This window comes from Panulirus ornatus, chromosome 67, assembly GCF_036320965.1.
Source record: "Panulirus ornatus isolate Po-2019 chromosome 67, ASM3632096v1, whole genome shotgun sequence".
Lineage (NCBI taxonomy): Eukaryota > Metazoa > Arthropoda > Malacostraca > Decapoda > Palinuridae > Panulirus > Panulirus ornatus.
Genome location: NC_092290.1, coordinates 19,252,592 through 19,269,536, shown reverse-complemented (window position 1 = coordinate 19,269,536; position 16,945 = coordinate 19,252,592). Strand labels below are relative to the sequence as shown.

At 41.8% G+C, this 16,945-nt stretch overlaps 1 protein-coding gene across 1 annotated transcript in view; it reads right to left on the bottom strand.

Moving 5' to 3' along the window:
- LOC139747140 (uncharacterized) overlaps nucleotides 1-16,945 on the bottom strand; it is a 353,413-nt gene that overhangs the window by 111,887 nt on the left and 224,581 nt on the right. The window contains exons 16-17 of the mRNA XM_071659064.1: nucleotides 12,167-12,343; nucleotides 215-325 (exon numbers count right to left, since the gene is read on the bottom strand). Coding sequence (XP_071515165.1) covers nucleotides 215-325; nucleotides 12,167-12,343 — 288 coding nt within the window. The remainder of the gene's footprint in view (nucleotides 1-214; nucleotides 326-12,166; nucleotides 12,344-16,945) is intronic.

The window sequence follows — 16,945 nt, the reverse complement described above, 5'->3', positions numbered from 1 at the left end:
ATGGACCCTCCAACAGAAGTAACCAGCCCTTCACTCGATATCACTTTCTCAACAAACAGTTTCTTTTCACTGACCTTTAAACTAAAACCAAAGGTATATACTTAATCATGTACACTAACATCTATGTGGTATGGATTTTGTCAATTACATGATGCAATATTTCCCAAATTAGTTGAGCAAATCACATTATATCCATAAGCTACACAACACTTACCTTCAAACCCATTTCTGCACTGGCAGCCTTTAACTGGATGACATATAAAGTTGTCTGTGCTACAGTTACAAACATTAAAGCACTGGCGTCCAAAGGAACCCTCTGGACAAGCTGAAAAAAAAAAGCCACTGAGTGTACACAAAAAAATATATTACTGGAATTTGTAGACTGGCATTATCAGAAAAGGGTGTAAATCAATTGTCCAAAAGATCTAAATACATTCTGTAACATATTTCAAAAAGGTTCTGTTCATTCATTCACACATCAAAGAAAATCAAAATTAGGAAAGATGAAATGTGCAGACTTCTGCTACGGCCACCTCCTTGAGGGATTTTCCAAAACATAATAGGCTTAAGAGATATAAACAGAAAGATATATAGCATATATCAAATTTTTCATAATGAATCACAGTTCCCCATGTCAGCAAGATAGTGCTAGGAATGAATGAGGAAAGGCCACATCAGCTCATATCAATCTCTAGCTAGTGTGTACTGCACCAAAACTACAGCTCCCTATCCACATCCAGGCCCCACCACAAACTTTCTATACTTTATCCCAGGTGCTTCACATGCTCCGGTTCAGTTCATGGAAAGCACTTCAAACCCAGTACACCACATTGTTTCAATTCAATCTATCTCAAGCACACTTTTCACAATTCATCATGCTCAGGCCCTATCACTCAAAATCTTTTTCGCTCCATCCTTCCACCTCCAATTGAGTCTCCTGCTTCTCCTTGTTCCCTCCACCTCAAAAAACATATCCTCTTTGTCAGTCTTTCCTCATTCAATCTCTCCATATATCCAAGCCATTTCAATATACCCTCTTCTGCTCTCTCAACCTGAATCTTTTTTTATCACCACACCTCTCTCTTACCCTTTCATTACACAGTCCATCAAACCACCTCACACCACATATGGTCCTCAAAAATTTCATTTCCAACACATCCACCCTCCTCTGCACAACCCTATCTATTGCCCATGTCTCATACCCATATACTATGGTTGGAACTAATATTCCCTCAAACATACCCATTTTTGCTCTCTACAATAATCTTCTCTCCTTCCACACATTCTTCATCAATCCCAAAATGTTTGTCCCTCCCCCACCCTGTGACTCACTTCCACTTCTATGGTTCCATCTGCTGCTAAATCACACTCTCAGATATCTAAAACATTTCATTTCCTCTAATTTTTCTCCATTCAAGCTTACATCCCTGGGATTGGTGAGAAAGAATACTTCCTACTCATTCCTCATGTGTCGTAAAAGGTGACTAAAGGGGATGGGAGGGGGGGGCTATAAACCCTCCCCTCCTTTTATTTCAACTTCCTAATGGGGAAACAGGAGTTATGCGGAGTGTGTTCATCCTTCTTGAAGGCTCAGATTGGGGTGTCTAAATGTGTGTGTGGATGTAACCAAGATGAGAAAAAAGGAGAGATAGGTAGTATGTTTGAGGAAAGGAACCTGGATGTTTAGCTCTGAGTGAAACGAAGATCAAGGGTAAAGGGGAAGAGTCGTTTGGGAATGTTTTGGGAGTAAAGTCAGGGGTTGGTGAGAGGACAAGAGTAAGGGAAGGAGTAGCACTACTCCTGAAACAGGAGTGGTGGGAGCATGTGATAGAGCATAAGAAAGTAAACTCTAGATTGATATGGGTAAAACTGAAAGTGGATGGAGAGAAATGGGTTATTATTGGTGCATATGCACCTGGGTATGAGAAGAAAGATCATGAGAGGCAAGTGTTTTGGGAGAAGCTGAGTGAGTGTGTTAGTAGTTTTGATGCACGAGACCAGGTTATAGTGATGGGTGATTTGAATGCAAAGGTGAGTAATGAGGCAGTTGAGGGAATAATTGGTGTTAAATTGGGTGTTCAGTGTTGTAAATGGAAATGGTGAAGAGCTTGTAGATTTGTGTGCTGAAAAAGGACTGGTGATTGGGAATACCTGGTTTAAAAAGGGAGATATACATAAGTATACGTACATAAGTAGGAGAGATGGCCAGAGAGCATTATTGGATTACGTGTTAATTGATAGGCACGCGAAAGAGAGACTTTTGGATGTTAATGTGCTGATAGGTGCAACTGGAGGGATGTCTGATCATTGTCTTGTGGAGGTGAAGGTGAAGATTTGTAGAGGTTTTCAGAAAAGAAGAGAGAATGTTGAGGTGAAGAGAGTGGTGAGAGTAAGTGAGCTTGGGAACGAGACTTGTGTGAGGAAGTACCAGCAGAGACTGAGTGCAGAATACAAAAAGGTGAGAGCAAAGGACGTAAGGGGAGTGGGGGAGGAATGGGATGTATTTAGGGAAGCACTGATGGCTTGTGCAAAAGATGCTTGTGGCATGAGAAGCGTGGGAGGTGGGCAGATTAGAAAGGGTAGTGAGTGGTGGGATGAAGAAGTAATATTGTTAGTGAAAGAGAAGAGAGGCATTTCGACGATTTTTGCAGGTAAATAGTGCAAATGACTGTAGGATGTATAAAAGAAAGAGGCAGGAGGTCAAGAGAAAGGTGCAATAGGTGATAAAGAGGGCAAATGAGAGTTGGGGTGAGAGAGTATCATTAAATTCTAGGAAGAATAAAAAGATGTTTTGGAAGGAGGTAAATAAAGTGCGTAAGACAAGAGAACAAATGGGAACATCAGTGAAGGGGTTTAATGGGGAGGTGATAACAAGTAGTGGTGATGTTGGGAGATGGAGTGAGTATTTTGAAGGTTTGTTAAATGTGTTAGATGATAGAGTGACAGATATAGGGCGTTTTGGTCGAGGTGGTGTGCAAAGTAAGAGGGTTAGGGAGAATGATTTGGTAAATAGAGAAGAGGTTGTAAAACCTTTGGGGAAGATGAAAGCAGGCAAGGCAGCAGGCTTGGATGGTATTGCAGTGGAATTTATTATGAGGGGGTGACTGTGTTGTTGGCTGGTTGGTAAGAGATATTTAATGTATGTATGACTCATGGTGAGGTGCCTGAGGATTGGCAGAATGCATGCATAGTGCCATTGTACAAAGGAAAAGGGGATAAAGGTGCGTGTTCAAATTACAGATGTATAAGTTTGTTGAGTATTCCTGGGAAATTATATGGGAGGGTATTGATAGAGAGGATGTAGGCATGTACAGTGCATCAGACTGGGGAAGAGCAGTGTGGTTTCAGAAGTAGTAGAGGATGTGTGGATCAGGTGTTTGCTTTGAAGGATGTATGTGAGAAATACTTAGAAAAGCAAGTGGATTTGTATACAGCATTTATGGATCTAGAGAAGGCATATGGTAGAGTTGATAGAGATGCTCTGTGGAAGGTATTAAAAGTATATGGTGTGGGAGGCAAGTTGTTACAAGCAGTGAAATGTTTATATTGAGGATGTAAGGCTGTGTACGAGTAGGAAGAGAGGAAAGTGATTGGTTCTCAGTGAATGTCGGTTTGCGGCAGGGGTACATGATGTAGTAGAGGGAAGTGAGTAAGTTGTTGTTCGCTGATGATACAGCGCTGGTGGCTGATTCATGTAAGAAACTGCAGAAGCTGGTGACTGAGTTTGGTAAAGTGTGTGAAAGAAGAAAGTTAAGGAGTAAATGTGAATAAGAGCAAGGTAATTAGGTACAGTAGGGTTGAGGGTCAAGTCAATTGGGAGGTAAGTTTGAATGGAGAAAAACTGGAGGAAGTAAAGTGTTTTAGATATCTGGGAGTGGATCTGGCAGCGGATGGAACCATGGAAGCGGAAGTGGATCATAGGGTGGGGGAGGGGGCAAAAATCCTGGGAGCCTTGAGGACTGTGTGGAAGTCGAGAACATTATCTCGGAAAGCAAAAATGGGTATGTTTGAAGGAATAGTGGTTCCAACAATGTTGTATGGTTGCGAGGCGTGGGCTATGGATACAGTTGTGCGCAGGAGGGTGGATGTGCTGGAAATGAGATGTTTGAGGACAATATGTGGTGTGAGATGGTTTGATCGAGTAAGTAATGTAAGGGTAAGAGAGATGTGTGGAAATAAAAAGAGCATAGTTGAGAGAGCAGAAGTGGGTGTTTTGAAATGGTTTGGGCACATGGAGAGAATGAGTGAGGAAAGATTGACAAAGAGGATATATGTGTCGGAGGTGGAGGGAACGAGGAGAAGTGGGAGACCAAATTGGAGGTGGAAAGATGGAGTGAAAAAGATTTTGAGTGATCGGGGCCGGAACATGCAGGAGGGTGAAAGGCGTGCAAGGAATAGAGTGAGTTGGATCGATGTGGTGTACCGGGGTCGGCGTGCTGTCAATGGATTGAATCAGGGCATGTGAAGCGTCTGGGGTTAACCATGGAAAGTTCTGTGGGGCCTGGATGCGGAAAGGGAGCTGTGGTTTCGGGCATTATTGCATGACAGCTAGAGACTGAGTGTGAACAAATGGGGCCTTTGTTGTCTTTTCCTAGCACTACCTTGCACACATGAGGGGGGGAGGGGGATGTTATTCCATGTGTGGCGAGGTGGTGATGGGAACAAATAAAGGCAGACAGTGTGGGTTGTGTGCATGTGTGTATGTGTATGTGTCTGTGTGTGTATGTGTGTGTACGGTGGGATGTATGTGTGTGTATATTTGCGTGTGTGGACATGTGTGTGTGTGTGTGCATGTGTGTGGGGGTGGGTTGGGCCATTTCTTTCGTCTGTTTCCTTGCGCTACCTCGCAAACGTGAGAGACAGTGACAAAGCAAATATAAATATATATATATATGTATACGTTGAGATGTATAGGTATGTATATAAGCGTGCGAGGATGTGTATGTATATACATGTGTATGTGGGTGGGCTGGGCCATTCTTTCATCTGTTTCCTTGCAATACCTCGCTAAGGCTGGAGACAGCGACAAAGTATAATAAATAAAATAAATACCAAAAAGTACACTAATTAAAATCATTTCTTACAAAATGAAAGAATAGCATTTAAAAATAACCAAGAAATAACCAATACTGTCTTCAACTTAACCATGGAGAGATAGCTTGTGGTGGGAGTGTACTGACAAAGATATCTTACCAATACACTCCCATAGTTATTAAGCTGGCACATCTAAGGTAAAACATTATCTTTTCCACTGCCCCTTCTTTTATATGGGATGAGTCTAAGCATGTGAGAAACTGCAGAAGCTGGTGACGGAGTTTGGTAAAGTGTGTGGAAGAAGAAAGTTAAGAGTAAATGTCAATAAGAGCAAGGTTATTAGGTACAGTAGGGTTGAGGGTCAAGTCAATTGGGAGGTGAGTTTTGAATGGTGAGAGGCTGGAGGAAGTGAAGTGTTTTAGATATCTGGGAGTGGATCTGTCAGCGGATGGAACCATGGAAGCGGAAGTGGATCATAGGGTGGGGGAGGGGGCGAAAATTTTGGGAGCATTGAAAAATGTATGGAAGTCGAGAACATTATCCCGGAAAGCAAAAATGGGTATGTTTGAAGGAATAGTAGTTCCAACAATGTTGTATGGTTGCGAGGCGTGGGCTATGGATAGAGTTGTGCGTAGGAGGATGGATGTGCTGGAAATGAGATGTTTGAGGACAATGTGTGGTGTGAGGTGGTTTGATCGAGTAAGTAACGTAAGGGTAAGAGAGATGTGTGGAAATAAAAAGAGCGTGGTTGAGAGAGCAGAAGAGGGTGTTTTGAAATGGTTTGGGCACATGGAGAGAATGAGTGAGGAAAGATTGACCAAGAGGATATATGTGTCGGAGGTGGAGGGAACGAGGAGAAGAGGGAGACCAAATTGGAGGTGGAAAGATGGAGTGAAAAGGATTTTGTGTGATCGGGGCCTGAACATGCAGGAGGGTGAAAGGAGGGCAAGGAATAGAGTGAATTGGAGCGATGTGGTATACAGGGGTTGACGTGCTGTCAGTGGATTGAATCAAGGCATGTGAAGCGTCTGGGGTAAACCATGGAAAGCTGTGTAGGTATGTATATTTGCGTGTGTGGACGTGTGTATGTACATGTGTATGGGGGGGTTGGGCCATTTCTTTCGTCTGTTTCCTTGCGCTACCTCGCAAACGCGGGAGACAGCGACAAAGTATAAAAAAAAAAAAAAAAAAAAAAAAAAAAAAAAAAGAGTCTAAGCAGAATACAAAAGAATCTATATAAAACAATATAAGGACATAATTTAAATTTAAGTTAAGTATGCTCACTTTGTGTGCAACCAGGACCCATCCAACCAGGTTTGCATTCGCAAAAGCCATCATTTCCACGGCATGATGCATGGTTACGGCAGTGGCAAGTTTGAAGGCAGTCATAACCAAAACTTCCAGGGGGACAAGGCTGTGAACAATCTGCACCTCTCCATCCTGGTAGACACACACATTTCCCTGTAAAAAAATAAATAAGAATAATTGCAGCAAAACCAATCAGACAAATCCAGCAAAGACTGATTGAGTCTACATGAATCACTGTTTATCAATTCCACTAAATTATCCTTTCCATCCCTTAAAATTCCCATTTCTAAAATCATTCAATAACTGTAATAAACCTTATAATTTCAAAGATATTCAAATATCAATGGAAATATACATTCAGTTGAATATCAGTGAAAATATACATTCAGTTGAAAATCACTGAAAACATAAATTCAGGAGTATTTTGCATCCACTACTACAAAGATAAGGTCTGAGTGTCAAGTGAATTGCCACTCCATGTTTTATCATTCATTTCACCTACACTAATATATTCATGCCTGAGTTGATGAATCCACTCTTTTGACATATGATGAATATCATCATTTTTTGCTGTGTGCAATGCTTTCCTGTTTATCATTAACTTCTATTCATCACCTTCAGTATAAAACTTTAACAACCTGTCTTTCTGTTTCTTTAAATCATACATTGTGGTAGTTCACACTCCATCTCCTCAGTCAAATGTCTCACAGACACACCGTGATCATGTTTCGGCAGTAACTTTACTTTCTTTGCTACTGACAATTACAGATGCTTTCTTTGCTTTTTCTCACCATAACCCATACAGTTATCCACAGCTGTTCTTGACAATGATATAGTAAAATATTACCAAAAAGCAAATAAAATAAAAGAAATATCAGAGGGTAATGCATGAATGTGTGACTGCTAGCAGCAATTACAAACAACTAGCTCACAATGACAGAGTTTAAGACATATGGTGCACATCAGGTGAGGCTAAGCCATACAGGTTGTTTCTTTATGAGCAACACCACACAAACTTTGGCTTTTGGAGGTCTTTGGATTTTGGAATTTTGGGTTTTAGATTCTAAAAGGAGGAGTCACGTGGGGAGTGCTCATCCTCCTCTAAGGCTCAGATTGGGGTGTCTAAATGTGTGTGGATGTAACCAAGATGAGAAAAAAGGAGAGATAGGTAGTATGTTTGAGGAAAGGAACCTGGATGTTTTGGCTCTGAGTGAGACAAAGTTCAAGGGTAAAGGGGAAGAGTCGTTTGGGAATGTCTTGGGAGTAAAGGTCAGGGGTTAGGTGAGAGGACAAGAGCAAAGGAAGGAGTAGCACTACTCCTGAAACAGGAGTGGTGGGAGTATGTGATAGAGCTGAAGAAAGTAAACTCTAGATTGATATGGGTAAAACCTGAAAGTGGATGGAGAGAGATGGGTGATTATTGGTGCATATGCACCTGGGCATGAGAAGAAAGATCATGAGAGGCAAGTGTTTTGGGAGCAGCTGAGTGTGTTAGTAGTTTTGATGCACGAGACCAGGTTATAGTGATGGGTGATTTGAATGCAAAGGTGAGTAATGAGGCAGTTGAGGGAATAATTGGTGTTAAATTGGGTGTTCAGTGTTGTAAATGGAAATGGTGAAGAGCTTGTAGATTTTTGTGCTGAAAAAGGACTGGTGATTGGGAATACCTGGTTTAAAAAGAGATATACATAAGTATACGTACATAAGTAGGAGAGATGGCCAGAGAGCATTATTGGATTACGTGTTAATTGATAGGCACGCGAAAGAGAGACTTTTGGATGTTAATGTGCTGATAGGTGCAACTGGAGGGATGTCTGATCATTGTCTTGTGGAGGCGAAGGTGAAGATTTGTAGAGGTTTTCAGAAAAGAAGAATGTTGAGGTGAAGAGAGTGGTGAGAGTAAGTGAGCTTGGGAACGAGACTTGTGTGAGGAAGTACCAGCAGAGACTGAGTGCAGAATACAAAAAGGTGAGAGCAAAGGACGTAAGGGGAGTGGGGGAGGAATGGGATGTATTTAGGGAAGCACTGATGGCTTGTGCAAAAGATGCTTGTGGCATGAGAAGCGTGGGAGGTGGGCAGATTAGAAAGGGTAGTGAGTGGTGGGATGAAGAAGTAATATTGTTAGTGAAAGAGAAGAGAGGCATTTCGATGATTTTTGCAGGTAAATAGTGCAAATGACTGTGAGATGTATAAAAGAAAGAGGCAGGAGGTCAAGAGAAAGGTGCAATAGGTGATAAAGAGGGCAAATGAGAGTTGGGGTGAGAGAGTATCATTAAATTCTAGGAAGAATAAAAAGATGTTTTGGAAGGAGGTAAATAAAGTGCGTAAGACAAGAGAACAAATGGGAACATCAGTGAAGGGGTTTAATGGGGAGGTGATAACAAGTAGTGGTGATGTTGGGAGATGGAGTGAGTATTTTGAAGGTTTGTTAAATGTGTTAGATGATAGAGTGACAGATATAGGGCGTTTTGGTCGAGGTGGTGTGCAAAGTAAGAGGGTTAGGGAGAATGATTTGGTAAATAGAGAAGAGGTTGTAAAATCTTTGGGGAAGATGAAAGCAGGCAAGGCAGCAGGTTTGGATGGTATTGCAGTGGAATTTATTATGAGGGGGTGACTGTGTTGTTGACTGGTTGGTAAGAGATATTTAATGTATGTATGACTCATGGTGAGGTGCCTGAGGATTGGCAGAATGCATGCATAGTGCCATTGTACAAAGGAAAAGGGGATAAAGGTGCGTGTTCAAATTACAGATGTATAAGTTTGTTGAGCATTCCTGGGAAATTATATGGGAGGGTATTGATAGAGAGGATGTAGGCATGTACAGAGCATCAGACTGGGGAAGAGCAGTGTGGTTTCAGAAGTAGTAGAGGATGTGTGGATCAGGTGTTTGCTTTGAAGGATGTATGTGAGAAATACTTAGAAAAGCAAGTGGATTTGTATACAGCATTTATGGATCTAGAGAAGGCATATGGTAGAGTTGATAGAGATGCTCTGTGGAAGGTATTAAGAGTATATGGTGTGGGAGGCAAGTTGTTACAAGCAGTGAAATGTTTATATTGAGGATGTAAGGCTGTGTACGAGTAGGAAGAGAGGAAAGTGATTGGTTCTCAGTGAATGTCGGTTTGCGGCAGGGGTACATGATGTAGTAGAGGGAAGTGAGTAAGTTGTTGTTCGCTGATGATACAGCGCTGGTGGCTGATTCATGTGAGAAACTGCAGAAGCTGGTGACTGAGTTTGGTAAAGTGTGTGAAAGAAGAAAGTTAAGGAGTAAATGTGAATAAGAGCAAGGTAATTAGGTACAGTAGGGTTGAGGGTCAAGTCAATTGGGAGGTAAGTTTGAATGGAGAAAAACTGGAGGAAGTAAAGTGTTTTAGATATCTGGGAGTGGATCTGGCAGCGGATGGAACCATGGAAGCGGAAGTGGATCATAGGGTGGGGGAGGGGGCAAAAATCCTGGGAGCCTTGAGGAATGTGTGGAAGTCGAGAACATTATCTCGGAAAGCAAAAATGGGTATGTTTGAAGGAATAGTGGTTCCAACAATGTTGTATGGTTGCGAGGCGTGGGCTATGGATAGAGTTGTGCGCAGGAGGGTGGATGTGCTGGAAATGAGATGTTTGAGGACAATATGTGGTGTGAGATGGTTTGATCGAGTAAGTAATGTAAGGGTAAGAGAGATGTGTGGAAATAAAAAGAGCATAGTTGAGAGAGCAGAAGTGGGTGTTTTGAAATGGTTTGGGCACATGGAGAGAATGAGTGAGGAAAGATTGACAAAGAGGATATATGTGTCAGAGGTGGAGGGAACGAGGAGAAGTGGGAGACCAAATTGGAGGTGGAAAGATGGAGTGAAAAAGATTTTGAGTGATCGGGGCCGGAACATGCAGGAGGGTGAAAGGCGTGCAAGGAATAGAGTGAGTTGGATCGATGTGGTGTACCGGGGTCGGCGTGCTGTCAATGGATTGAATCAGGGCATGTGAAGCGTCTGGGGTTAACCATGGAAAGTTCTGTGGGGCCTGGATGCGGAAAGGGAGCTGTGGTTTCGGGCGTTATTGCATGACAGCTAGAGACTGAGTGTGAACAAATGGGGCCTTTGTTGTCTTTTCCTAGCACTACCTTGCACACATGAGGGGGAGGGGGATGTTATTCCATGTGTGGTGAGGTGGTGATGGGAACAAATAAAGGCAGACAGTGTGGGTTGTGTGCATGTGTGTATGTGTATGTGTCTGTGTGTGTATGTGTGTGTACGTTGGGATGTATGTGTGTGTATATTTGCGTGTGTGGACATGTGTGTGTGTGTGTGCATGTGTGTGGGGGTGGGTTGGGCCATTTCTTTCGTCTGTTTCCTTGCGCTACCTCGCAAACGCGAGAGACAGTGACAAAGCAAATATAAATATATATATATATGTATACGTTGAGATGTATAGGTATGTATATAAGCGTGCGAGGATGTGTATGTATATACATGTGTATGTGGGTGGGCTGGGCCATTCTTTCATCTGTTTCCTTGCAATACCTCGCTAAGGCTGGAGACAGCGACAAAGTATAATAAATAAAATAAATACCAAAAAGTACACTAATTAAAATCATTTCTTACAAAATGAAAGAATAGCATTTAAAAATAACCAAGAAATAACCAATACTGTCTTCAACTTAACCATGGAGAGATAGCTTGTGGTGGGAGTGTACTGACAAAGATATCTTACCAATACACTCCCATAGTTATTAAGCTGGCACATCTAAGGTAAAACATTATCTTTTCCACTGCCCCTTCTTTTATATGGGATGAGTCTAAGCATGTGAGAAACTGCAGAAGCTGGTGACGGAGTTTGGTAAAGTGTGTGGAAGAAGAAAGTTAAGAGTAAATGTCAATAAGAGCAAGTTATTAGGTACAGTAGGGTTGAGGGTCAAGTCAATTGGGAGGTGAGTTTGAATGGTGAGAGGCTGGAGGAAGTGAAGTGTTTTAGATATCTGGGAGTGGATCTGTCAGCGGATGGAACCATGGAAGCGGAAGTGGATCATAGGGTGGGGGAGGGGGCGAAAATTTTGGGAGCATTGAAAAATGTATGGAAGTCGAGAACATTATCCCGGAAAGCAAAAATGGGTATGTTTGAAGGAATAGTAGTTCCAACAATGTTGTATGGTTGCGAGGCGTGGGCTATGGATAGAGTTGTGCGTAGGAGGATGGATGTGCTGGAAATGAGATGTTTGAGGACAATGTGTGGTGTGAGGTGGTTTGATCGAGTAAGTAACGTAAGGGTAAGAGAGATGTGTGGAAATAAAAAGAGCGTGGTTGAGAGAGCAGAAGAGGGTGTTTTGAAATGGTTTGGGCACATGGAGAGAATGAGTGAGGAAAGATTGACCAAGAGGATATATGTGTCGGAGGTGGAGGGAACGAGGAGAAGAGGGAGACCAAATTGGAGGTGGAAAGATGGAGTGAAAAGGATTTTGTGTGATCGGGGCCTGAACATGCAGGAGGGTGAAAGGAGGGCAAGGAATAGAGTGAATTGGAGCGATGTGGTATACAGGGGTTGACGTGCTGTCAGTGGATTGAATCAAGGCATGTGAAGCGTCTGGGGTAAACCATGGAAAGCTGTGTAGGTATGTATATTTGCGTGTGTGGACGTGTGTATGTACATGTGTATGGGGGGGGTTGGGCCATTTCTTTCGTCTGTTTCCTTGCGCTACCTCGCAAACGCGGGAGACAGCGACAAAGTATAAAAAAAAAAAAAAAAAAAAAAAAAAAAAAAAGAGTCTAAGCAGAATACAAAAGAATCTATATAAAACAATATAACGGACATAATTTAAATTTAAGTTAAGTATGCTCACTTTGTGTGCAACCAGGACCCATCCAACCAGGTTTGCATTCGCAAAAGCCATCATTTCCACGGCATGATGCATGGTTACGGCAGTGGCAAGTTTGAAGGCAGTCATAACCAAAACTTCCAGGGGGACAAGGCTGTGAACAATCTGCACCTCTCCATCCTGGTAGACACACACATTTCCCTGTAAAAAAATAAATAAGAATAATTGCAGCAAAACCAATCAGACAAATCCAGCAAAGACTGATTGAGTCTACATGAATCACTGTTTATCAATTCCACTAAATTATCCTTTCCATCCCTTAAAATTCCCATTTCTAAAATCATTCAATAACTGTAATAAACCTTATAATTTCAAAGATATTCAAATATCAATGGAAATATACATTCAGTTGAATATCAGTGAAAATATACATTCAGTTGAAAATCAATGAAAACATAAATTCAGGAGTATTTTGCATCCACTACTACAAAGATAAGGTCTGAGTGTCAAGTGAATTGCCACTCCATGTTTTATCATTCATTTCACCTACACTAATATATTCATGCCTGAGTTGATGAATCCACTCTTTTGACACATGATGAATATCATCATTTTTTGCTGTGTGCAATGCTTTCCTGTTTATCATTAACTTCTATTCATCACCTTCAGTATAAAACTTTAACAACCTGTCTTTCTGTTTCTTTAAATCATACATTGTGGTAGTTCACACTCCATCTCCTCAGTCAAATGTCTCACAGACACACCATGATCATGTTTCGGCAGTAACTTTACTTTCTTTGCTACTGACAATTACAGATGCTTTCTTTTCTTTTTCTCACCATAACCCATACAGTTATCCACAGCTGTTCTTGACAATGATATAGTAAAATATTACCAAAAAGCAAATAAAATAAAAGAAATATCAGAGGGTAATGCATGAATGTGTGACTGCTAGCAGCAATTACAAACAACTAGCTCACAATGACAGAGTTTAAGACATATGGTGCACATCAGGTGAGGCTAAGCCATACAGGTTGTTTCTTTATGAGCAACACCACACAAACTTTGGCTTTTGGAGGTCTTTGGATTTTGGAATTTTGGGTTTTAGATTCTAAAAGGAGGAGTCACGTGGGGAGTGCTCATCCTCCTCTAAGGCTCAGATTGGGGTGTCTAAATGTGAGTGGATGTAACCAAGATGAGAAAAAAGGAGAGATAGGTAGTATGTTTGAGTAAAGGAACCTGGATGTTTTGGCTCTGAGTGAGACAAAGTTCAAGGGTAAAGGGAAAGAGTGGTTTGGGAATGTCTTGGGAGTAAAGGTAGGGGTTAGTGAGAGGACAAGAGCAAAGGAAGGAGTAGCACTACTCCTGAAACAGGAGTGGTGGGAGTATGTGATAGAGTGGAAGAAAGTAAACTCTAGATTGATATGGGTAAAACCGAAAGTGGATGGAGAGAGATGGGTGATTATTGGTGCATATGCACTTGGGCCTGAGAAGAAAGATCATGAGAGGCAAGTGTTTTGGGAGCAGCTGAGTGTGTTAGTAGTTTTGATGCATGAGACCAGGTTATAGTGATGGGTGATTTGAATGCAAAGGTGAGTAATTTGGCAGTTGAGGGAATAACTGGTGTACATGGGGTGTTCAGTGTTGTAAATGGAAATGGTGAAGAGCTTGTAGATCTATGTGCTGAAAAAGGACTGGAGATTGGGAATACCTGGTTTAAAAAGCGAGATATACATAAGTATACGTATGTAAGTAGGAGAGATGGCCAGAGAGCGTTATTGGATTACGTGTTAAATGATAGGCATGCGAAAAAGAGACTTTTGGATGTTAATGTGCTGAGATGCAACTGGAAGGATGTCTGATCATTATCTTGTGAAGGCGAAGGAGAAGATTTATAGAGGTTTTCAGAAGAGAGAATGTTGGGGTGAAGAGAGTGGTAAGAGTAAAGGAGCTTGGGAAGGAAATTTGTGTGAGGAAGTACCAGGAGAGACTGAGTACAGAATGGAAAAAGGTGAGAACAAAGTATGTAAGGGGAGTGGGGGAGGAATGGGATGTATTTTGGGAAGCACTGATGGCTTGCAGAAAGATGCTTGTGGCATGGGAGGTGGGCAGATTAGAAAGGGTAGTGAGTGGTGGGATGAAGTAAGATTATTAGTGAAAGAGAAGAGAGAGGCATTTGGACGATTTTTGCAGGGAAATAATGAAAATGACTGGGAGATGTATAAAAGAAAGAGGCAAGAGGTGAGGAGAAAGGTGCAAGAGGTGAAAAAGAGGGCAAATGAGAGTTGGGGTTAAAGAGAGAGTACCATTGAATTTTAGGGAGAATAAAAAGGTGTTTTGGAAGGAGGTAAATAAAATGTGCAAGACAAGGGAACAAATGGGAACTTTAGTGAAGGGGGCTCATGGGGAGGTGATAACAAGTAGTGGTGATGTGAGAAGGAGATGGAGTGAGTATTTTTGAAAGTTTGTTGAATGTGTTTGATGATAGAGTGGAAGATACAGGGTGTTTTGGTCGAGGTGGTGTGCAAAGTGAGAGGGTTAGGGAGAATGATTTGGTAAACAGAGAAGTAGTAAAAACTTTGCGGAAGATGAAAGCCGGTTAGGCAGCGGGTTGGGATGGTACTGCAGTGGAAATTATTAAAAAATGGGGGATGACTATTGTTGACTGGTTGGTAAGGTTATTTAATGTATGTATGACTCATGGTGAGGTGCCTGAGGATTGGCGGAATGCTTGCATAGTGCCATTGTACAAAGGCAAAGGGAATAAAAGTGAGTGCTCAAATTACAGAGGTATAAGTTTGTTGAGTATTCCTGGTAAATTATATGGGAGGGTATCGATTGAGAGGCCGAAGGCATGTACAGAGCATCAGATTGGGGAAGAGCAGTGTGGTTTCAGAAGTGGTAGAGGATGTGTGGATCAGGTGTTTGCTTTGAAGAATGTATGTGAGAAATACTTAGAAAAGCAAATGGATTTGTATGTAGCATTTATTGATCTGGAGAAGGCATATGATAGAGTTGATAGAGATGCTTTGTGGAAGGTATTAAGAATAAATGGTGTGGGAGGCAAGTTGTTAGAAGCAGTGAAAAGTTTTTATCAAGGATGTAAGGCATGTGTACATGTAGGAAGAGAGGAAAGTGATTGGTTCTCAGTGAATGTCAGTTTGCGGCAGGGGTGTGTAATGTCTCCATGGTTGTTTAATTTGTTTATGGATGGGGTTGTTAGGGAGGTAAATGCAAGAGTTTTGGAAAGAGGGGTAAGTATGCAGTCTGTTGTGGATGAGAGAGTTTGGGAAGTAAGTCAGTTGTGTTTGCTAATGATACAGCCCTGGTGGCTGATTCATGTGAGAAACTACAGGAGCTCCTGACTGAGTTTGGTAAAGTGTGTGAAAGAAGAAAGCTGAGAGTAAATGTGAATAACAGCAAGGTTATTAGGTAGAGTAAGGTTGAGGGACAAGTCAATTGGGAGGTAAGTTTGAATGGAGAAAAACTGGAGGAAGTGAAGTGTTTTAGATATCTGGGAGTGGATTTGGCAGTGGATGGAACCATGGAAGTGAAAGTGAATCATATGGCGGGGGTGGGGGCAAAGGTTCTGGGAGTGTTGAAGAATGTGTGGAAGTCGAGAACATTATCTAGGAAAGCAAAAATGGGTATGTTTGAAGGAATTGTGGTTCGAACAATGTTATATAGCTGCGAGGTGTGGGCTATAGATAGAGTTGTGCGGCGGAGGGTGGATGTGCTGGAAATGAGAAGCTTGAGGACAATATGTGGTGTGAGGTGGTTTGATTGAGTAAGTAATAATAGGGTAAGAGAGATGTGTGGTAATAAAAAGAGTGTGGTTGAGAGAGCAGAAGAGGGTGTTTTGAAATGGTTTGGTCACATGGAGAGAATGAGTGAGGAAAGATTGACAAGGAGGATATATGTGTCAGAGGTGGAGGAACGAGAAGTGGCAGACCAAATTCGAGGTGGAAAGATGGAGTGAAAAAGATTTTGAGTGATCGGGGCCTGAACATACAGGAGGGTGAAAGGCATGCAAGGAATAGAATTGGAACAATGTGGTATACCGGGGTCGACGTGCTGTCAATGGACTGAACCAGGGGATGTGAAGCGTCTGGGGTAAACCATGGAAAGTTCTGTGGGGCATGGATGTGGAAAAGGAGCTGTTGTTTCGGTGCATTATTACATGACAGCTAAAGACTGAGTGTGGAGGAATGTGGCCTTTGTTGTCTTTTCCTAGTGCTACCTTGCACACATGAGGGGGGAGGGGATTGCTATTTCATGTGTGTTGGGGTGGCGATGGGAATGAATAAAGGCAGACAGTATGAATTATGTACATGTGTTTATATGTATATGTCTGTGTGTGGATATATATGTATACGTTGAGATGTATAGGTATGTATATTTGTGTGTGTGGACGTGTATGTATATACATGTGTATGTGGGTGGGTTGGGCCATTCTTTTGTCTGTTTCCTTGCGCTACCTCAGGAGACAGCGACAAAGCAAAATAAATAAATAAAATAGATTCTAAAAATGCCTGTAAAATTACCAGACACAACAACCATATGGAATGCTCTCAAGGCCAGGCTGGTAAGCACTGGCTATAATACTGCATCCACCTTTCCTAGAAAAACCTTCAACTGCCTTATCTTGGTCAATTTTTTAGGCTGAAAGAGTCAGTGTCTATGATATCACTCAGACAAATCAACATTATTAAATGATTTATTTTCATCTCCTGCCTGGTCCTCTAAATGTAGCAAAAGGCCACTAAATTTCATTTGTAGAACTCATGAAAATGTTATCATTGG